General features: G+C 47.9%; 1 protein-coding gene across 1 annotated transcript in view; it reads right to left on the reverse strand.

Annotated features, from left to right (window-relative positions):
- Positions 1-23,329, reverse strand: part of LOC308492617 (uncharacterized protein) — a gene marked incomplete at its 5' end in the record, with an annotated part of 176,933 nt that overhangs the window by 140,372 nt on the left and 13,232 nt on the right. Inside the window, 2 exons of the mRNA XM_081037784.1 lie at positions 4,830-5,095; positions 5,197-5,258. Coding sequence (XP_080893910.1) covers positions 4,830-5,095; positions 5,197-5,258 — 328 coding nt within the window. The remainder of the gene's footprint in view (positions 1-4,829; positions 5,096-5,196; positions 5,259-23,329) is intronic.

Genomic DNA, 23,329 nt, shown 5'->3' on the forward strand with positions numbered 1-23,329 from the left:
CGCCAACTCCGCAGAGCTCCTTCCTGTCCTACCTTCCCAGCTCTCACCTGTCCCCTAGGGCCTGGATTTGACCAGAGTACTTTTTCCATCTGCTTCTCGTATTTGCGCTCCATTCACCTACTTTTTCAAATTCCTGAGAATAACAGTAAGTTGTTCAGAAAAATTGCTTAATCATTAAACATTTTTCAGAACAGAACCCAGAGTTGGAAGGTCTCTTGGAAAGCATCATGTCCAAACTCACACACCAAAGAAACCCTCCACTACTTCCTGGGGACCACCTGTGATGGGCCTCGGCACCCCTGTATGTTCTCACACAGTAGGCCGTCTGGACTACCGTTGGGCTGATTTTTTCCTATCCTAAAGACACCATCTGCCAAGTTTACTCAGGCTCCCAGTGGAACCTGGGAAGTGGGCTTTGGCTTCTCTCACCCTCTAAATCCTCACAGGCAGCGGCCGTGGCTCAGTGGGGACACGGGAGTCCACATGTGACCACCCACTCACATCACAAAGGCCAGTTTGTGAAAACGGAATACAGACTTGCCCCTCAACGCCAGCAGATGCCAGGGCCACTGTCCGAGGCTGCTGCATGGGGCACAGGCCACTACAGCACCAGCTAAGCGTACATCACATCTCACCAGGTGTGGGCTACAATCAGTAGTGACCAGAGCAGGGTTTGCAGAGTGAAATAAAAGCCTGTGGGCACCAGACAGATAAGACGAAATGACCAAAACGGGTCACACAGGAAACGAGTTGTCAAAATTTCAAAATCATTCCAAGTTATGTAAAAATCCAGACTTTTTTTTTCTTAGAGCAGGACATGTGAGAACCTTAGGCTGGTACTCCATCATGGAAACGGCTGAGCAGGGGCTATCTTTCCTGTGATGCCTTCTCCATTTGCACAGACCTCCAACTCCTGAATCATTCCTGATGCACTTTGGTCATTTTCTACTTGCTTGGGTTGTAGCCCCGGGCCAGTCTGTCCTTACAACCTGGTTTGCTGGGACAGTCCCCACTTTGGCCTGCTGCCCGCATTGAGCATCACCTTCCCCTTTACACCTAAAGGCCCAGCTTGAACAAGTTACACGGTCAGCCTTGGCACTACGCACAAGCCAAGCCCCACCAGGCGCGTGCGCGCGCGCGCACACACACACACACACACACACACACACACACCCACCCACTGAATTTACACAACTACTACCAAGCACAGAGCCCTGTTATAAAGTGATTTTATTAAATTGATTTGGACATACTGTAGGTCAAATAATATTTTCCGAAGATAACAATTATGGATTTTAAAGCTCGACATAAAATTAGTAGCTTTAAAAGTGTTAGTCATATTCCCCAGCAACAGCATGATAAAATAACCCAACTATGTAGAAATATAGAACTCTAGGACTAGCTGGAAACTCGGAAATCGTTTCGCCTAATATCCTCATTTTGTGAGAAAACTAGACTCAAAGGTTAAGTGATTTGCCCAAGCTCACATACCTAATAAAGCTAGAAATCAAACCAATTTTTCCTAAAACTAAAATTCTATCAATGATATTTCAACTGGCTCTCTACCAACTAAAAGTCTAGGCTTTTCTCTAACGCTTCACGCTACTGTGACATGAGTGCTAAGACACTACAGTAAATTGTAGTCGAGGAATTCGGGCCTGGAAGGGGCTTTGGCCAATAACTGGATGGAGAAAGTTCGCCCTCTCTGTGAAAAGGAGGGAATGTGTGAGCAGTGACCCCGGAGGCTTGTTCACAGGTGTCTGGATTCAAGACCAGGCAGCAAGCAGTCGACCCCAAGACCCACTTCTAGCTTCACGGCCCGCCCACAAAATTATGTGCTCCTCTCAATCTCCTTTATGCACTGACGTCTTAGTTACACAGAAACCCCTTCCAGTCAAACAGAAGAAATTATTTCAAATGTGGGGAGAAAACCCAGCTTTGTGTCAGTATTTGCATGACGATTCTGGGGAGTTCATTTCCAACCTGACAGTGGACAGACACCCCTAACAAGATCACCCATTTCAGAGTTTCAAAAATCCTTAATTTCCCCAAAGACTTCCTGAGCAAAAGGACATGTGGGAAATCAATAAAAACAGGAATGAGAAGAGAAACAAAGCTAAAAATTAGATGCTTTTTGTTGTCATTGGGGACTTTTGGTCTTCTAAACATTCCTTGAGTTCCTCCACATGAGTTTTTAATATCAATCTAGCAAAAAAAAAAAAAAAAAGGCCTATAACCATGCTGAGCAGCTCAGCAGCTCCCCTCCCACCACTGACACGCCACGCCTGCCACCTTTCTGTCCCCCACGCGTGGCAGCTCCACCCACCGCAGCACCTGTGCTCTGCCCACGGGTGCTTCTGGGGCCGCGCTCCAGTGCCGCCCCTCCGAAAGGCCTCACCTGACCACTAGCTAATGTTGCCCCACCCCCACCCCACCCCACCCCTCTAAATCATCACCCTAGTGTATTTTCTTCATCGCACTTCATCACTACCTCAAACTACATTATTTATGTTGACTTGCTTAGCGCCCATCTCCCCCACCAGAAGTCAACTTCATGAGCGGGGCCCTTGTCCGCCTGATTCAGTGGTATTCCCAGCAGCCAGCGGTGCCTGGCACATAGGAGGTGTTCAATAAATACTTGTTGAATGAATGATTAAAGAAAAGGTCAATTAGCATAGACATTCATGCCTAAAAAGGAACTGGTACACAATCCTCAACGAAGGGGTATCGAGGACTCCTACTCGTTATTGCCCAAAATTACAGAAAAGGAGACTACAAATGTTGCGACTCCTCCTACCACCCACTTCTCCTATGGTCTCCCCGTAGCCAGTACATAGCTCCACGTGACAGGAGGAGCCCGAGAGGGCAATGTGGATGGAGAAAGTTCTAACTTTGCTTGTTTCTTCCTCCCTGCTATTTACATTCAGCTAATTCCAAAAAAAATTCAAGTTAAAAATATGCGATGCAGCCACTAGAAAAGTAAGTCTGACTAACAGACGCAGTGATTAGCAGAATCCACAAAGTTAAAAAAAAAAAGTTCAAGGGTATGTACGTCTCTAATGATTTCTCTGAGAGGCCAAGTGAATGGAAATTATGAGTCACCTAAAATCTAAAATGAAATTGAATGCCATCTAGGAAGGGGTGGATATTTATGGGTGTTTTGAGGACAGATAGGTAGAGTGGGTTCAGCAATAATGGGACCTACGGAAAGACACGAAGGGGCTGAATCGAGTGGAACCTCAGAAATACCAGAACACTGTCTCAGTGGGAACTGTCCGTTTTCTAGAGCAGTAACAGGTATGCTCGAATCAAAAGGGGGCTGTGAGCTCCCGATGGGGGAGCACCTGGGTAACTGTTGAATAAAGCATCAACAGGTGACACCGGAGCTGTGCAATGATCATCGTTTCCTGTGCAGTGTTTCAACTACTGAGGCATCGTGCCGAATCCCAGGAAACACACTTCCACATTTTTGTGGATGAGAAATGCTGGGACCTCACAGCCTGTCTTGGGCAGACACTAGAGGGATTCCAGATTCAAAGTCAAGTTGTGGAAGACACTTGGCATGAATCAAAAAAATCAACCTCACATATGCCTCTTCGACAAGAATGTTCTGCTGGAGCTTGCTGTAAAAATTTTTTGGGTCAATGCAGGTATTTACAGGGTTTCCTTCCTAGTGGCACTTATGGGTTTTAAGATTTTTAACTCTTAGCAAGACGCTTTATATAACTGATATTTTGAGATGGTTTCTCTCCTTTGTGTGCACTCTCTGATGGATGCAGAGGCTGGTGCTCTGGCTGAAGGCCTTCCCACACTCATCACATTTAAAAGGCTTCTCCCCGGTGTGAACTCTCTGATGGATGCAGAGACTGGAGCTCTGGCTGAAGGCCTTCCCACACCCACAACATCTATAGGGCTTCTCCCCGGTGTGCACTCTCTGATGGATGCAGAGACTGGAGCTCTGGCTGAAGGCCTTCCCACACTCATAACATTTATAGGGTTTCTCTCCTGTGTGGACTCTCTGATGCATGCAGAGGCTGGAGGTGTGCCTGAAGGCCTTCCCACACTCTTCACATTTAAAGGGTTTCTCTCCGGTGTGGACTCTCTGATGCATGCAGAGGTTTGAACTATTACTAAACCCCCTTCCACACTCGCTACAGACATAGGGTTTCTCACCTGTATGAACTCTCATGTGAATTTGAAGATGTGAGCTCCAATTGAAGGCTTTGCCACACTCGTAACATTTATAGGGCTTTTCCACTGTGTGGATTTTCTTATGTCTGTTAAGTTTCGTTGTAGTACTAAAATCCTTACCACAATCGTCACATTTATAGACCTTCTCTCCTGTATGGTCTCTCCAATGAATGTGAAGTTCTGATATGTGAAAGAAACCCTTATCACACTTGTCACACTTATGGGGCTTCTCAGCAGTGTGAATTTTCTGATGCACAAAAAGATCTGCTCTCTCAGAGAAAAATTCCCTACACATGGGGCACTTGTAGATCATTTTTCCTATTTGGTATCGTGACTTCGAGGAGAAAATTTCCTTACAACTTCTACGGTTACAGGGCTGCTCTCTCATCAAGTCTCTTATTTGGCCATTTTGGCAGTTTATCTCAGGCTCGCTCTGTTCGGTAGGGGTAAGGTCGGCCTAAGCTTCTCCCTGCCTGTCTTTCTATGGAAGGCTTCTTCCTGCATAGTGCTCCCCGCGCGCTATTACTGCTGCTTATAAAGTGACACTGACTCCCACGTGAATTCTGTAACTCAGGAACACAGAACTTCCTTTTCGCTCCTGAGCTGTCAGCATTCCCAGGGGCTCCCAAGGTGCAAACCTTTGCGGTTTTAAGCCCCTAGAAGCTTCCGCCTCTAGACCAGTCTCAGACTTCTCACTCCTAGGAAAAGGACTGCACGGTGCCCCTTGTCGTAGAGGGTCAGATACTGCGTGCTGGTCTCGATCCCCTGCAAGCTCCTCTCGAAGAGTCAGTGACACATTCTGCCTCCTCCACATCAGACAGGAGCCTTCCCAGGAAGCAAGCTCCTTGGGTCCCAAGTATGTCGCCTTCCTCCTGAGGACCCCTACAGAGGTATCATGCGTCTCCTGTAACAGAAACAGAATACATTGAAAATGCCTTTCTGTCCGGAAAACTGCTATTGATTCCATAATTAACTTCATGTAAATGTGACAGCAACAACACAGACCTTTTTTGATCTTGAGAAAGAAGCTCTTATCTTCCAGAGAGGTGTCTCTTGGATTTGCAGGTCTGAAGAAGAGAATTTGTAGATATCATGCTCCTGTTCACAGCCCAAGTATATAATCCAATTACAACCACTTATTGTAATTATCTGAACATCAAGGAAATATTATTGAAAAGAAATCCTCAGATGACCTACAGTGAGTAGAAGCAGCAGCTGTCCTGAATAAAAGAGCTCGAAGGAAAACTATGTCCACTTTGAACTTCAGAAGGGACAATGTTGCTGCTTTTGGAGCTCAACACCCTATGTGAGTAGCCTTCCAATCTACAGAAAGAATAAATGCATAACCTATTGGCATCAAATGTCATTCCCTTGCTTAAATGTCTTCCATGGCTTCCTGATGTACTTAAAATACAAATCCTTAACCTAAAACTCAAGGTTCTGCCATGATCTTGCCCCACTGTCCTTTTGGTTTCAGTTCTCAAACACCCCAAGCTAGCCTGCCGCGGGGCCTTTGGACTCGCTGTCTCCTGGGTCTGAAATGCCCCCTCCCCCTCCCCAGCATGCCTGGGGTGTCAGCTGCCCCTCCCCTAACTCAAGTGGGCCCGCGGCTAAGACTATTTTTAATCTCGGATTTGAGTCCTTCAAAGAACACAGAACTTGCAATTATCTTATTGTTCCTTGGTTTTTGATCTGTCTCCTGTGCTAGGATGGAAAAGCCATGAGGGAGGAATCCATGTGCTGCTGGGCTATTCAGGGAAGGGGGTCTTCAGTTAACATCTGTGGGTCGCACGTCTCACGCTTTCTGACAGCGACTCTGCCCCACAGATATCATCTGGCGCAGCAGATAATCACGCATTTCCCAGTGCCTTAGGACCAGTCTTTTTGACAACCAACATGGGATAAAAATATACAACAAATAAAATGAGAAGCAAATAGAAGAAAATAAATCCCAAATTATTCAATCTGAAATCTTTTGAGGTCTAGAACCACGTTTTAGCAATCTTTTCCTCTTGTATATTCTATACTCAGTAAGTGACACTTCAATTAATTAAAGAAAATTAACAGATCTTAAAATAACACTTTCAGTAATATGTTCCATACAAAGATGGGGTACACGGTGCTTGAGGAGATTTAACGTTAAAATGGCAAAATAAATTACACTTCTTCTAGGTGGGAGTGTTAGGATAATAAAATTCCACTAGATAACCAACGTTTCAGCAAAAAGACAGTTCACGTCTAGAAAAAAGTACATACGCATCTGTCCTTTGATCTAGTAACCCCACTTCCAGACATCAATACCAAGACGTGTCGGCAGAAACAGGAACCCACTGATGTCTCGGTTCACTCACCGAGCCAGTGCTGGTCACAGCAGAGCCGCAGGCCACACCAGGCCCACCATCAGGGGGCCTTGGCTCAACCGCCCATGGTCCTTCCCACAATGAGACCTGCCCAGGCGCTTCACAAGGGGAAGGCAGGAGAGCATTATGCACTCGTGTGAAGCGAACCCAGGGCATACTGTTTAGTAAAAAAAGAGAAAAAGGCCCAGAATAGTAGGTAACTGCTATGTTTTGTGCATAAAAGGAAGGGAATGTGAATGTATTTATGTATTTGTTTATATGATGGATAAAACAACCATGGAGAAGGATAATACAAACTGAATGGTCATTAGGGGGAGAAAAGAAAAAGGGAGGGATGGAGTAAAACTTCTCTGAATGTACCGTTAGATAGTTTTGACTTTTGGAAACGTAAATATTGAAATATTCAAAAAATAAAATTAAACAAAAAGGAAAAACAATTCCCTAAAATTGTAAAGCAAAATGTAGATAATGAACTTTAACTTTCAAGTTGATGACACATCCACAAATGTATATCCTTAGAGGGACATATTCTGCTGACAAAGCTGCAAAGAAATCACACTTCTTCCCTGGTTTAACTGTTACTAGTAATGACATTGGTGTTTTTATAAAGTAGGATAACGCCAGTAAGTATTTATGACAACGTTAGGAACCAGCACTCAGCATAAGAGAAACGAGACCCAAATATAAAATCAGTTTAGGAAAAAATCCTGTAATGTAAAATTTAATTCAGGAATATCAGTTTGAACCACGCCTTTGTTTTAGGTCCATCCACCAATAAAGGGCTGGAAGCAATGATGACAGACAGCTCCGGTCCTTTCCTCACCAAATGGCACAGGGATCCCTGAAGAACGGCTGGTTTCAAGGCCAGAGCAGCGCTTTATAAATAAGTCTGGGACATCTTGCTATCAGAGTGCAAGAGAGTCACGCCAAGGGACACAGATGCCAATTTATGAGGAGACTCCCAGTGGCCGAAAATGGGACAACTGAACATCAAAAGAAACGGTGAACGCAATCTACTGCAACAGCAAATATACAAAACCCCATGAGTTCACAGGGAGTAGGGAGAAGTGCAGAGACAAAGAGAGGGACAGAGGCAGAGAGACAGAGACTCAAGGCATTGGACAAAATGCCAAGTAACTAGGACACAAACTTTTCACTTTTGTTGAAAATTGGCAATTAAAAGAGAAGAATTAAACATCTATCTATCTTTCCTTTATGATCTTTCAAGATATCGCAGCAACCCAGCTAGTAAATGTGTAGCCCTAATGAAATACCTGATCCAGGCCACAATAAGGAAAGAGTGAAAACAGGTGAAAATGATCTGGAACTTTCCATTGAGGATCGGGCTGTCATCCCTGAACCCACTGACGGACTGATCTTAGCATAGCTTTAAGAGCAACGACCAGAACTCGTGTGCCTCTTGACATGGTGCAATAGTATCTGTGAAACACACAGTATCACCTTGAAACATTCCTGCCAAAAAACTGAACCAGAATCTGATCAAGCCTCTAGAGCTCACTTTTATTCGAAGGAACTGGGAAGGACAGAGGAACTACCAGGATGCAAGCAGGAAAAGACTAAAACGTGAGCCACTCCTAAGACAACTGCTCATTTCTGCAACAATTGAATGGCATGGAGAAGAGGGGTCGAGGGTGCTCTAAATGAAAGAGACTTGAGACATAACAATCAAATGAAACATGAGGACCTTCCTTGGAATTTGATTCAAATAAGCAAGCTGCCAAAAGGAGACAACTGCAGACACATGATTAGGGACTGGGTATCAGATCATACAAGGAATACTGTTAACTGTGTTATGCAGTTACATAAACTGACTGACGCGTGTATTTTTAGAGATGTGTACCAAAGTATGTCGGAACGGAATGACATGTCTGAGATGTGTCTCAAAATGCTTTGGCAAAAAAAAGAGAAAAGGATAAAGCAAATGTGGCAAAATTGTTATAACTGCTAAATGTAGGTGACGGATAAATGATGAAGAAAACATTTTCTACTTTTGTGCATGTTTAAAATTTTCATAAGAAACTGGTTCGTGGTGAGGAGACGTTGTTTTCCTGCCCCTCCTGCAGTAACAAACTGATCCCAGAACAGGCCCACCACACAGAAGTGACACAGAGCTAAATGAATACAACCGCCACGTGGCTGTGACTTCCCCAGTCAATAGAGCAGGGTAGGCATGGGCACCGCAGATGTCACTGCAGAGCACAGACAGGCTATGGCTTCAGGGCAGTGACAAGCAGAGGACAAAGGGACAGTCTTGCACCCTGCTGGGCCTTCCCCACAAGCTACTGAGACACCGGTGGTTCTCCTGCACCCTCATTTGGGAATGAAGCAGTGAGGGGCGGGGCATCGTCCAGACTGGTCTCAGGAGAGGCTAACTCTGCTCAGAAGGGCGGTAACTCAACACCAATCAGTGACATGAAATGCCTGCCTTCGTCCTACATCAACTCCCGCCAGTTTCTCTGCAGGAATGAGGCCCTGCCATTCCTCCCAGGCAAAATGCTTGGACATGTCTGTAAGTCTCACCCCACGGTGAGGGGTAAGGAGGGTAAGCTATATTCTGCAGGAAAAAGAACAAAAAGATAGAGCACAAGAAACACCAGCAAATCTGCCATGTGACTAAGCAAAGAACACCAGAAGGACAAACAAGAACAAAAGGATCCCCACTGCAGACTTTCCTGAAATAGCACCAGCTCACTGCTTCCATTCAAGTGAAGAAGAGGGGAAATGAAGGGAGCAGCTACACCCACCAATCTTACAGATCCCAAATGCAGTGTTCCCAGGTGCCCTCACTCAAGACATGTTTCCTAGCCAACGTCCCCTAAGGGCATTCAAGGCCACGAGGAGGAAGGAGTCCTGCACTGAGGTCAGCAGTCCTCACAAGGGTGACAGTCTATCCAGTGAGACCTCAGGGGCACCCCAGCAGCCCATGCACTCACACTACATTTGAGGACTTCTCCAGCAGGAAAGCTCGAGTTCTGCTGAGAATTGAGAGAAGAAGAGCTTCACGTTAGCCCACCGGCCTCCAATCCCACCTTCTGTGCAAAGGCGCCTCTTTCTCTTCCTGCAGTTTGGCTCCTGCAGTCTTCGCCTCCTCTGAACTTTGTGACACCAAAGACTACCGGAGCCTCATCTCCCAGCACAGGTGAAATTGAGGCATCAGCTGGTAACTAACTGACGCTGGAACGTGAGGGAGCAACAAGTCCTCAAGATTAACGCCAGGAGACCGTGTATTTAGGAGCCCCGGGTCCTGGCACTGGACATGGGGACGGAGGTGGACGCAGACTCCAGCACACTGACTGGGAGGTGATGCGACTTCTGATGTGGCCTGTGGTGGCAGGACACACACAGGGCAGCTAGTCTGCTGCAGGGCCTTGATGTTCCCTGTGGGCAGACATGCTTACAGGGAGAGGAGCTCACTCCGGTCAGACCTGCTGGGGGTAAAGGTCAAGAGGAAGGTGGAGCGGCACAGATTTCTCCTGAACGTCTGCCGGAGTCTGCTGCAGCACCTGGAGGTAACGGCCCTGGCCTGAGAAGCAGCTCATGGTGCTGTCGCTGGGGGTGGGCGGGGGGCGGAGGAAGGCCCAAAGATGAGTTCTGAAACATGGGTTATTCACACATGCTTTTGTATGCGCCTTTTAGCTATGACTTGGTTATACATCTAACCAAAACCACGATTCTGCTTGAGGGAAAAAGGTATGCTAGCATTTCACGGATTTCTTGTTGCAATGGTCCTATGGCTGCAAACCAGTAATTCATGGTAGAAGGGCCCAGTCTGCACAGGGCAGTGCTGGAGAACAGAGGACCCGAGGAGCGTGACACACTGAGGGACAGCATCCCACGGAGGCCCTTGGTGCTCGGGCGATGGAAGGAGTAATGCCAACCATTCACCATGGAGGTAGAGGTCAGGACCTGTGACCGAGCTTCCAGAAAGCTGCCTCTGATCTGGATTACACTCAGTATAGGCTGGGTATGAAATCAAGACTAATTGCCCTGATTCAGCAGGAGAGAAAGATAACTCCTGAAGGAATCAGCAGGCACACATGCAGGAAGCCAGCTGCTGCTGGAGCCCAGGCTGAGGCCTCGTCTGCGCTTCTCAGTGAGACGATGGCTGTGACACAAGAACTGCAAAGGCAGCCAGACCTGGAACCATCACCACTGACTTAAGGAGAGCAACTGCTGCAGAGAAAGTACAATTTCACAACCAGCCCAACTGGGGAAGAACTAGGCTTGCAGATGGGCATGCTCAGGGCATGAGAGCAGCTCTACGGAGACGTAGGACCATGTTTGTTATTACTTGATGGCAGAGGCAAGGCGGGGGGTTGAGAGAGAAAGTCTGGTGTGGGGACAGGAAGGACAGTGATGCCATTTGAAAGCCTGGAGCACAGAAGATGAAGGGCAGGTGCTACATGAATGAAGTTCAACCAAAGGAATGGAATGGGAGCGGAAGGGATTTAAAAATACATTCCTACTCAGTATTGGGACATCAGGTAAGGATGTCACCTCACACTACTTGCATGTTTTCTTTGAGTGTAACCAGGATGATGTAGATATCCTGGCCAATCAAAAGCAATGTTCGATACACTACCGGTGAGTCAAAATGCAAAGCAGCATGCTGCAGAAACTCACGGACGACATCGGTATTACACATTATTTCCTTTTTGAGATGTGGGCTGCACAAGTGTTCACGTTACCCGTGGGCCTGCTAACACACCCAATAAGTGACCTGAAGGCATCGACAAAACCTAACTCAAGGCCAAAGCTGGCTTCTCACGTGAACAAAAAAGGAGAAGGGAGCATGAACCAAGGACAGCAAAAAGCCGGTGCGTTTTGAACCTGGGTGATGAGTACACACGGGTATGTTTCGTTATCTCCTCTGCTTCTGAGTTTTGAAATTTCCCATAACAAGAAAGAAAACCAGTAAGCCTTTGCTTATGAGATCCTGTCATGAAGCTCCTAAGCCGTAACAAAAGCTCCACAATAGCATTCTAAATCAGAGCTAAACAAACTGCGTCTCCACTAACCCTCGCAAAACACCAGTGCACATCACTCCACAGGGTATCAGCTTCCAAGCTGGTTAGCAATTCCTCTATCTTGAGAGAAATTCTATCCTTTGACCAAAACATCCTGTTCTGCCAGCTTTCTGACTGTTAATCAGCCTGAACCTTTCCTTGGCCCCACAGGACCTCTAGTCTCCTTCTAATCTTTTCTGTCCCACTAATCAGACCCCGCCTGTCAGCTTCCTTTCTGGCTCAGACTCGGCCCCAGCCCTTGGCTGGTTCTCCCAGCCCCTCTCTCCTTCCCTCACCATTTCCACGGTAAGCCCAGCCTGGTCATCACCAGTCCCTGTGCCACCACATCCAAACTCTGTCCAAGCAGCCCATTCTCTGGCACCACGCACTCCCCCTTCCAGTTACCTCCCGTCACTCCTGACCGTCTGTCTGTCTGTCATACCTGCCTGTCCTTCGTCCACTGGGAGGACTTCTCGCCTGCATTCACTGTTCACGCTCTCGTTCTTTTCTCTGTCACACTGGTTTAGCAACACTCCAACCTCCTTTAACCTGATTCTCCGCCCATCCATGCAGGCACCCAGGCAGGCGAACAGTGCCAGGCTTTACTCAATGTAGGACCACAAATCTCAAAAGGACACCAGCCCCACCCCAATTCTTCTGAAAGCCTTCAGGACACACACTTTCCCAATATTTAAAGTTACTGCTTCATGCTTCTTCTTAAATCTCCTATATTCCCCCTCCCTCCCTCACTTGTGGCTGATGAGCTGCCAAGATAATTAAAAAAATAAAGAAAACAGAAGCAATCCGATGGCCGCCACCGCATTTCCCCACTGGCATGGCCCTCAGCTGTCCGCCTCCCGCCCCCCGACTTCAGCAAGCGCTCTGCTCCTCCACACGGGCTGGCCCACTGCGCCCCGGCGGCACTTCCACGGCCTCCTCAGAACCCAGCCCTCACCCAGCAGTGATTCTCTCCCTTCGCCATCGTCACTCCTGTCCTACCTTGTCCATTCCCATACGAACTTCTAGTACCCCTTCCCGAAACAAACTTGTTGGATCCCACAGCCCCACTCCAGCTATCAGCCAAAATGTCTGCTCCCCATTAAAGCAAAACTCCTCAAGAGCTTCACGCCTCACACTCTCTCCGTCAGGTTGCGGTCCCGAGGTAGCACTGGAAACAGCTCTTACCCAGGCCGCCGTGACCTCTGCAGGAGGCACCGGCCTTGTCTGCCTGACGGGACCACATGCCTCGCTCTGTCCCCCTGGCCTGCATGGCGCCCCCTCATCCGCCATCCTGCCCCCCGCCCCATTTCCTTTACTGGAGACTCATCCTCTGCGTGAGTGACTTCTAAATGCTGGGGTGCTCTAGGGATCCACCTGGGGACCCCAGCCTATAATCTCTCTCCACGAAAGCTCAGCCAGTTACACGGCCTAAAATACCATCATGATGTTGGCTCCCCAGCTTGACCTCCAGCCCTACTGGCATCCCAATCCCAAACGCAACCCCCCAACTGCTCCTTCCTGGTTTGCCCCCATCTGGGTCAGCTGGCCTCACTTCCCCTTTCCCCCATCCCCACTGACCAATCACTCTCCGCGACCCCGCGCTCATCTGTCTCCACGCACAAGCCCCTGGCCTCACACAAACTGGCCATAGCCTCGCCGGGGCCTCTCTGCTTCCTTCCTGCTCCCCCACAACCCGGCTCCATGAGCAGTCAGGCCGATCCTTACGAACAGGAGAGAACGCCCTCCCTCCGTCCGCTGCTCACTCTCCGATGCTCTTTAAAACGACGCGCTCTTCGGGACTTTCCAGGCTCACCTCCTACACTCGCTGGCACCCCATGCACCACCTCACTCATCTCCCTGCTAGTCTCCAAACTCGCCAAGCTTGTTTCCCCTGAGCACCTCACACGACTCCTCTGCCCACGCTGTTCCCCGATCATCAAGCTCCTAAGCTGGCATCTTCTCCACATTTCGGTCTCAGCGCCAGTGTCACTTTCTGAGAGCAGCAGATTCACCAAGTAAGCCAACTCCGTCTCTACTCTGCAGCCCCTCCTAGCACGTCACCCCGTCTGTTTTCTTCCCAGGCCCACCACTGCCTGCTTGACCCACTATATTGATGTGGCTCTCCTTGTTTGCTGCCTCCCTCTGCTTGCTTCTTGAGTGTAAGCTCCTCCATCAGCAGGATCAGCCGAAACTCGGAATTTAACGAGTGTTCAAACTCCTTCATCTCTGTCTCCCACGGGTCATCCAAGCAACAACTGTCTGTCAAGCGTGTCAGCCTACTGTGCCCTCCACAGTGAGCAAAAACAGACCGAATCCCTTCCCTCGAGGAATTTACAGTCTAGCAGGAAGCATTCATGACATGTCCACACAGAAATGGAAAAGCCACACTGTGTGAAGCACGACGAAGCCGCCCTGGGTGGTGCTCAGAGCTAGAGGAGGAAGGTGCAGAGAAAAGGAGACGTGTGGCCTGTGTGCGGATCAGCACGCGCACAGTGCTGGTGGGGAGGGGGAGGTGTGCACGAGGAGTGGAGAAGGGCCGGAGGGCATGGTGGCGATGAGAACAGGGAAGGTCATGAAGGGACATCCGGATCCTGACCTTCATCGCACGAGCATGGAAAGCCACTGAAGTGGTTCGTTTTTATTTGGCTTAGAGTGGGAACATTTCCATTTTTAATAGGAAACTGTCGCTCAGGTGCAGTTAGCAGGAGGGTGGGAAGGGAGAGTACTTGGGGGTGAGCATGGTAGGATTGCCTGAATTGGGGCCAGGAAGGATGCCCTGCAGTAAAGCAGTGGTGCAGCGGAAAGGTGAATGGTTGTCAGGCATATTTAGGAGAGAAAAATCAATCTGACTCGGTAGGACTAAATACATGGGTGAGGGGAAAGGAGAAACCTAGGATGACTCTTAGGTCTTTTTGTTTATATAACTGGATGGCGAAGGAACCATTCATTACAATCAGAAACTCTAGAAAAGACGAAGGTTTGGGGGTTAAGATCATGACTTCAATTCCAAGGGTTTAGCATCTGCCCAAGCAGGTGTCAAGGACATTAGCTGGGGAAAAGAAACGCACTCGGGTGAAATGTCAGGACTTTGTAATACACGCATTCAGATGGTAACTGAAGCAGGGGTTCGGAATAAGATCACCTGGGGAGAAAGTGGAGAGGACCCCGGAACAAGCCAGGACAAGGCCTTATGGAAATCTGACTCCTATAGACTGAGTTTCAAAGAAGCCAACACAAGAGTGCACCGTGTGATTCCACGTATGTAACGTTCGAAAGCAAGCGGAAGTCATCTGTGCTCTCAGAACAGAGGGCAAAGGAGCTACGACTGGAAAGAAGCATGAGAGGAGTTTGGGGGGTCCTGGTCACGTGGTTTCTTAAGCTGCGCCCTGGTTTACACAGGGGTGGTTATTTCATAGCTGTGAACATTCACCAAATTGTACCCCTGTGACCTGTGACTCTGTAGGTTATACTTCAAGGAAAAGTTCAGGGGAGGGGAAAGGGAAAGAATTACACTGAGAGGAAAGACTAATAAAACTATGGGAGAGAAAAGAAATAATGGAAGAGGCCCTGGAGACAGCATCCAAAGTCCACCCAGGCAGCCGGCCTCAGGGAGTAGGAAGGACAGCCCTCCCTGCAGCAAGTGTGTGTGTGCTGGAGTGGGACGTGGGCAGAGCCCTGGCTGCCTGTCCGCAGTAAAGCGGAAGCAAGGTCACCTGCCAGGGAGGAGAGGACCAGCGCGCTGGCGGCGTGAGGCGTGCAGAGCGGGGCTGACATGTTGTGTGCCCAGCAGAAGAGTGGAGAGACCAGAGGAACAGCGATGCCAGAGTGCTGAGGCCCACGGGCTACTCCTTCACCCAGGACTCAGTCACTCAGCGCTGCGTGAGGAACGCAGATGGCTGAGCTCCCGCAGGACTGAGTTTTTGCCACATAGGGATGGCTAAAGGGCAAAGGGGCCCTCTACCCGGAAGAAATCATTACCCCATGCCAATCCAAATTGGGGCCTTGACCGAGCAAGTCAGACGCTGCAGGGTTTTCCGGGTCTCCAGGCTGCGTTGGGGGGAGGCTGTGACCCCTCCTCCACTTTCTCTCCCCCAACTCCCCGCCGCCTGTCCTCACCCTGAGCAGAGGGCCACACGGAATCCTCTCAGAGAAAGCATAAGTCCGCAGAGGTCATCCTCAGCATCCTGCCACCAAACTACACACGTACACACAGCACGATTCCACGCCTTCCTCCTCCTGCGACAGTGGAAGGAAAACGTGTCCAGGAACCTGCTCAGACTCAGCCCACACTGTTCCTCGGAGGATGTCTCAAACGAGGTTTTTTAAAATTTACTATAGTGTCTGAAACACGGACTGCTGGCTCAGAAAATCTCAAGCCGTTTAAAAATAACTACACCAATACTTTGTCATAAAAGTCAAGTGAAAATTACTTCTTTTCTTGTTTTTGAGGAACTGCACCTTTTCTACAATGTTATGGCTGCAAGATCTTCCTATAAAGCATTAAATATAAAAATCCCGCTTGATTGTTTACATTCTTTAATATGTTGGTTACATCTATTCAGCATATTAGACCTTTTTTTGGACAGAACATTTTTACTTGCAGAATGACTGACAACCCGTTATGGAGATTTCGGTATTGGGCAGACATTTCAGTTAAAAGCAAACAAGTGATGGTATTTGTTGCCAAAGGTCAAGTCTGAGCATTCTAGGGAAAACCGGGCTTTTAGGAAAACGTGTGTCTGCCACCATAAGCTCTGCAGCTTCCCCAATACTTGAAGACTTTCTGATGAGATCGACAGTGATACTAACAAAACTGAAATTTGGACATTACATGTAATGGAACGTGTGAACATGTGCAAGATCTGTGTAACTCAGGGAACCAATATTTTCCAAATGACCAATGTGTGAGGTGAAAAAATCATCGTGGATAAAAGAGCTATTCCAAGTGCGAGAGAGACTTGTGGATTTTTATACACCAGAGTCCAAAAAGCGCATCGATCTGGTTCCAAACTGCACGGTGCCGCTAACCTGTAAGAACCTACTGCTTGTCACCTCTTGGTGTCGTGTCACAAATGAGCTCACAATTATCTGAAAAGGCTACTAAAATCCCTTTCCAACTACATTATCTGGGTAGGCCTGATATCTTCGTCTACTTCAACCCAAACAACAGATTGCAAGAGACTGACTATGGAAGCAGATGTCTTATTGAATGAAACCTCATACGTTTAAAGACATTTGCCAAAATGTAAATATTGCCCTTCTTCCTACTAAATGTTCTTTTTTGTTTCAGAAAATAGCTGTTTTCATTAAAAGTCGTATGTGTTAACATGTAATGGTTTTATCCTCATTTTTAAAATAAATTAGTTAATATTTCTGTGAAAGTTTAGTTTTCATCTCTATTATGCTAAGTATCGATGCCTGTAACCCACATAAACAGAAAGCTCTTTGGGGCCCTTAAAATCACTTTTTAAAGTGTAAACAGATCCAGAGACCAAAAGGAGGGTGAGATTCCATCTTACACCCACTTTTTTTTTTTTAAGTTTTATGTGAACAAACTATAAGGTGAATGCTTACTTATAGTTAGTAATTTCTACCACTGGCCATTATTATTCTGGATGTAAGAAAAATGCCCTCTAAATACCTCCAAATTAATTCCAAAGTCAAGTTTTGTACACAAGAGGACTAAAGGAAGAACACTTATAAGAAATACCTCTCTACCCAGTGAGATGTTTTATAAAGGATTCAGAAATTATCCCATTGGGCAGCAATCCACTAGTGTTCTTCCAGGACCTTGATTTCCAGGCAAGACCGTGCAATCCCGCCTTATATTGTCCCCGCTGGACATAATGGATGCCCCTGTTCATGGGAGAGAACATGGAACATGTTCCCAGCCTGGCCAGGAACTCCTCCTCCTCACCAATTATCAGGAAGTCCCAGAAATCAACACCATCAGATAGTAACTTGGCAGCAGTACAGCTCCAAGGGAAGTGAGGCCTCTGCTCAGCCTTTTTCTGCAGGCCTTGGCACACAAAAAATAAATGAAAAGGCCCCTGGTGCCTGCATGCTGCCAAGGAACGGGGCGACGAGGTTATTTGTTCTGTTCAAGGCCACCACTCCCTGCCTGCCTCCGGCAGCTGGGCATTCAACAGGCAGTGCCTGCCTCCTCACTGAGCCCCACTCCACCACCAGTAAGGTCCAGTGCGCAATACACATACCAGGTAGAGGAAGCTACACAGGCCCAGTGCACTTCACCTGTGCTCAGCTATGTCTCAGAATAAGTTCACTAGAGCAGTCACGTATGGCCCATTGATTAGGACTGTGGAATGCCAAACTCCATCTATTTTGCTTCTACAGCTTCACCATCAGTCCTGCAATAGAAGATGCCCCTGGCTGTCCAGCGCAGGCTCATGTCCCAAACAGGCGCTTCACAATTCGCACCCTTTTTCCAGTCCCCCACTCTTCCAGATTCCAGAGCTGTTTCTCCTCATTCCAGTGCCTCTGCATGGGCCCTGGGCCACGTCAATGTTAACAGGTCACCGTGCGCCCCACCTTGTAAGACCCTAGACCTCTCCCCTTGGTGGCTGGCTCTCAGAAAGCCTCTGAAGAAGGCCCCACCTGGCCTTCCCAAGCACTCGAACGCGGCCACTAAGGCCTCTAGCTAGTCTGCTCCTCACACGTGTTCATTGGCCTAGCTGCCAATACCCCGGAAGGCCCATCTTCCAGGTCGCTGTTCCGAGGGGTGATTCTCACTCACAGAAGGGAACACAGGCGTCCTCATCTTCCTGGACTAACTTCCGTAATGCGAAGCTGGAGGTGGTCCAAGCTGAGAAGGGAGCTGCACCTCCAGTGATCCACGCACACACTATAGCCCCGGGTCTAAATGTCCTGTGGCCAACGGGCTCCCTTCACGCCCCCACCCTGCCAGGCGTAGGATGGATTCCACGTCCCTAGTCACCCAAGGGCCTGGGCAGATATTTAGCATCACACCCAGTCGGGGGTACCCCCCACTTCTGAAACCTGGATAGCTCAGGGCGGGGCTCCTCGAACAGTCCACCAGTCCGGCCGTAGCTGCCATTCGGCAGCATTTTAGTAACAGGCCCCAACTGTGCCTTAGGTTCCCCGACCTTCCCTCAACTAAGGTCAACAGCTAATGATTTGGGCTCCGGGTTCTAATGAGCTACAGGGAAGAGAGCTGCTGCCATTTTGTCCTTGGGACACCTTCACTTTGTGTGATCTGGCCTAATGACTTCTTACACAGAAAAGATAAAAGACAAAAGAAGCCATGTCTGATTTTTCTTTAACTAGAAAATTACCATAAAGACTACGAAATTAGACCCAGAGAAGGGCAACAAAAAGTACGGAGGAAGTGATGCCAAGAAGGAGAACTGCGTATGTTATTACAGTGATAAAGGATGACATAGGTGTACATTCCTCAGCTTGGCTTCAGCCAAGTCCTCCCACAAAAATGACCTACAGAATGACACAGAGGGGTGGAGGCCCCGGCTCTGCCACTGGCTGTGTGATCCTGGCTAATCGTAGACTGATCTGACAATATGGATGATGTCTGTAACGCTTCACTGTGATAATTAGAGGAGATAATGAATGTGCAAGTACCTATCAGAGTGCCCACAGCATAGTTGAGGCCACATAAATATGTGTTTCCTTATTTCCCTTCTTTTAATTAGTGCATGACACATTCATTCATTTGCCAAGAATGTCCTTTCACAGGCAGAGGCTCCCCAAGACCTGATGACCTACCTCACTGTAATTAGAGTTGCTCCTCTGCTCCAAGTCAAGCACTGCTTTTACACCATGAGTCTGTCTCCTGAGCCTCCCGGCAGGTTTCCCTTTCGACCCTCTATTTACAGGACTGCTTTAAAGTACATTTGACCTTAGTGATACTTCCTCCCTCACAAGCTGGACTCCACGATTTTTTCCCTTGCTTTTCGACACTGGACACAGAGACACCTGAGTAATGGGACAGAATATGATTTGCTTCAGTGATGGCCTCTATGTGAATATCCAAGGCGTAAGTTCATCTTATCTAATCTAGCTAGTGAATGTGTAACAAGTATACGCATTAGGAATCATAACTGGGTGGGTAGAACACTGGACTTGCATTCAAAAGTCCTAAGTTCAAATTCTTAACCTGACACTACGCAGCTGTGTGCCTCTCAGCCTCATTTTATTCATCAGCCTCAGTTTACTCATCTATGAAATGGAGATAATAAGACCTCCTATCAGTCACACAAATGCTCACTCTCACCCTCAAAACGTGGGGTGTTAAATGCTTCAGTACTCATTCTATGCTCAGGAAGGAGGGAACACTGATGGGGTGACTGGAAAAGAAAAGAAACTTTTCCAGACACCATGAGGACGCTTCGAGAGTCAATGCCCTGGTAAGTACGACAGACTGTAAGCAGATGGACTCCGGCCTGCAAAGCTGCTCTTTCCTGTCCCTTCCCTTTGGCTGATGCTATTGGATCATCTTCCTCAAGGGACCAGCCTTTCCCAACTGGGCCAGGCGGTTCCTCTGCTCCACCAGCAAACAGGAGCTGGGTGGGGATAGGGGTGTGAGAATAAGCAGACGGCTTACGTCACATGAGCTTGAATGACTCTAGTTTATTAAACTTGCTTCCTCCTTCCACTGTTGGGAGCAATGAGACCCAAAGGGACGAAATCCACATTCGGGCCTACGAGCAAAAGGAACAGAAACTGGGAAGTTCAAACCACCCTTGGGCAGAGGCAAAAGAAATGCCTGAAGATCACACGGGGCCCAGGCTGGCTAACTAAAGGAAGGAAAGAGAGAGCAGCCCTGGGTGACCTTGACAGAAATAAAATGCGGACTTTTAACAAGACTGTCCTCAGTGGCACTGAGAGTGGGAGTGTCACGATACTCTCAGGTAACAGGTTAGGAATTCAGGATTTTGCTAAGTTTTTAAATGCATTTGTTAAATTGTGGTAAAGAAAAAAAACCCACATTAATACAAAACTTACCATTTTAATCATTTTTCAGTGTTAAAAACATATGCACATTACTGTGAAAAGACCTCCAGAACTTTTTCATCTTGCAAAACCAAGTCACTAAACTCACTGACCAAGTCCCTTTCCCCCCTGGGAGCCCCTAGTAACCATCATTCTACTTTCTGTTGCTACGAATTTGACTAAGTATCTCAGATTCTGGCTATCTTTACACGTGGGTCACAACACACAACGTGTATTGTTTGGCACAGCAAAGTTAAGCACACGCAGGGGAGACACTGTGTGGTACAAGTTCACCCAGGAAGCACAAAGTGCAAGAGCATCTCACTCCTACAGCCCAAGAGTAACACAGACAGAACGAAAGTCTGAAACTGGGTAAGACCTGGTGATGAGAATTCAGGCTTAGCGTGGACAGAAATTCATCACAATCCTTCTCTCAAAAAGAGCCAGTGAATCGTTAAACAAACATACAGAACTTCAGCGTTTGGGCTTGACTCGTAGGGCTGGCACTGGTTGGCAATTAGTGTTCCTTCTGGAAATATATGCTATTAAAGACTAGTATCAATGTTGGCCAGGAGTCTCAGCAAACACTCCTCAAGTCCAGGGACTCTAGGTGGGAACGTGCACAGGACTGGACCACAAACGCACGAACACGTGGTTATCAGCTAGGCCTGTGAGACCAATTCAGGCCGTAAGGTCAGCCAGATCACACAGAGAACGCCTTTTCCCTGTATGAGTGATAACCTTGAGCTTGAGACCAAAGCCTGCACTGGCATGAACAGGAATTCCTAAAATACCAGACCTGTATCCCAGGTCTTATAACCCATAATGAAGAAGGGTGGCTGAGGGTACCCAAGTCAGCACAGGAGAGAATGGGGCCAGCGAGAGACAGAGGAGAAAGAGTATTTGCCACTACACCAAGGCACACCTGCCCAGACTTCCACGCAGGGCAGCCCCTGGAAATCAGACCCTGTCTGTCTGGAAGCGGCCCCGCTCTTAGCACTCCAGCCAGGGAGAGTTAGGAAACAGAAAAGCTACCGTATGTGCCCGCTGGCTGTACCTTCTAACTGGGCACAGTAACTAGATTCACGAGCATGGACGCCACTGAAATGTCCTCTTCATCACCAAGTCAATTCTTGTGCAGTGGGGAAGTGAACTCAGGGGACGGAGAAGACCGGAAGCACAGAAGCCAATCTTTGGCGGTGGGGGGAAAAGACGAGAAGCCGCATGCCCCAGCGAGCCCAGCAGTTATCGAGAGAGGGTCCCTCTCTTTCTCTTGCTTCCTAGCTATGCGCGGATATAATGTAAAAGTTTATTAGGTATGTGAACCAGAGGTCCAGACTGCGTGTTCAACTAGAGTATTCTGGGTTTCAGCAATGACAAAAAAAAGACGAACAAATACCTATCCTATATAAGACGTACGTTGTCTTGAATTAAGCTGAAGAGGAGAAATCATGAAAAACTGATCACATATCCAAAGGCTCAAAAGAAAACAAAGGAAAAAAGCTTGTGCTGGAAATACGATGGCTCTCAGCATCAAGCCTGCACAGAAACTGATAGGAACCCATAATCCCCAGAGGTTAGAAGACTTTTAGGACCTCATATTTAAGAAGGATGTTGTGCAGGCTATAGGAAAAAACACCAGCAATTTATGGAGTAAGAAACTCAGCTGGACAAAATTTGAGAGTTCACTGGAGAGGGGCTCACTGGGAAAGGCAGGCAGGATGGCAAGAGTGCCCAAACAGGTCTCCGGCCCAGGCGGCTTCCCAGACAGCAGAGGAAAGGGGACAGGCAGAGTGAGCTGTGATAACGACGGCTCTCATGAGAAGAAAATCTAACTTGCTGAGGAACTAAGAGGAACTCTGGGTGGGACAAAGTCGTTTCTGCTGTCGTTAGAGTTAAGGAAGGTTGCCCCGGGTCTAGGGAACTCAAAAGCCAGAAAGAGGGAGGGTTTTAAGGAAAACCATGAGGTAGGGAGATTTTCTTCTTCACTGAGGCCCAAAAGGCACAGGCTTAGAAAATACTCCAGAGACGGCTTCAGTTCAGAAATGCCTAAGGGGGATTCTCCATATAGGAAAAATGGTGAAACAAGGGGAAAACTTACCACAGTGCCAGGAGTCAAAACCCCCAAGACATTCCAGAAGAAGAGGCAGAGGCAGGGCCCACAGTGGCTGAAGGGCTACAGAAGTCTGAGGATCCTGCTGGGTTGGAGAAATGCAGAGAGAAAAGGAGGAGGTTTGTATCGTGGAGAACTTAGGATCACAACGTTTTTTGAAGAACTGGCTTGGCTATTACAAATGCGGGGTTCTAGCTCAGAAGACAGGGCAGACCCACTCATATTTGGGATTTATGTAAGTATATGGGATTCCAGTCATGTAGAGCCAAAGAGGGCGTGAGAACATCTGAGGATCCCTGGAAAGGAAAACCCAGGCAGTCCGCACGACGTCGCTCCAGGACACTGTCACCACTGGCTTCCTGACCGGAACGTTTCCAAACTGAGTTTCAAGTTCACAGGATTTAACCCTGGGTAAGTGACTCAGGTTGGCTGGAATCCTGGAGTTAAATCACTACTGTTTTAATCACTTCTTCTTCAGTCGAGAGAAGTGTGAAGGAGCAGAGACTGGGGTCAGATTCAGACCCGGCTTCACCCCATACTAGCAGTGTAACCTTCACCGAAGAGGTTAAGAATGGGATTCACGGAAATAATAAAGGCACCTGACCTCATAAAATAACCTGAGAAGGCAGCTTAAGAATTAAATAAGTTACTGC

This window comes from Rhinolophus hipposideros, assembly GCF_964194185.1.
Source record: "Rhinolophus hipposideros genome assembly, chromosome: 24".
Classification (NCBI taxonomy): Eukaryota; Metazoa; Chordata; class Mammalia; order Chiroptera; family Rhinolophidae; genus Rhinolophus; species Rhinolophus hipposideros.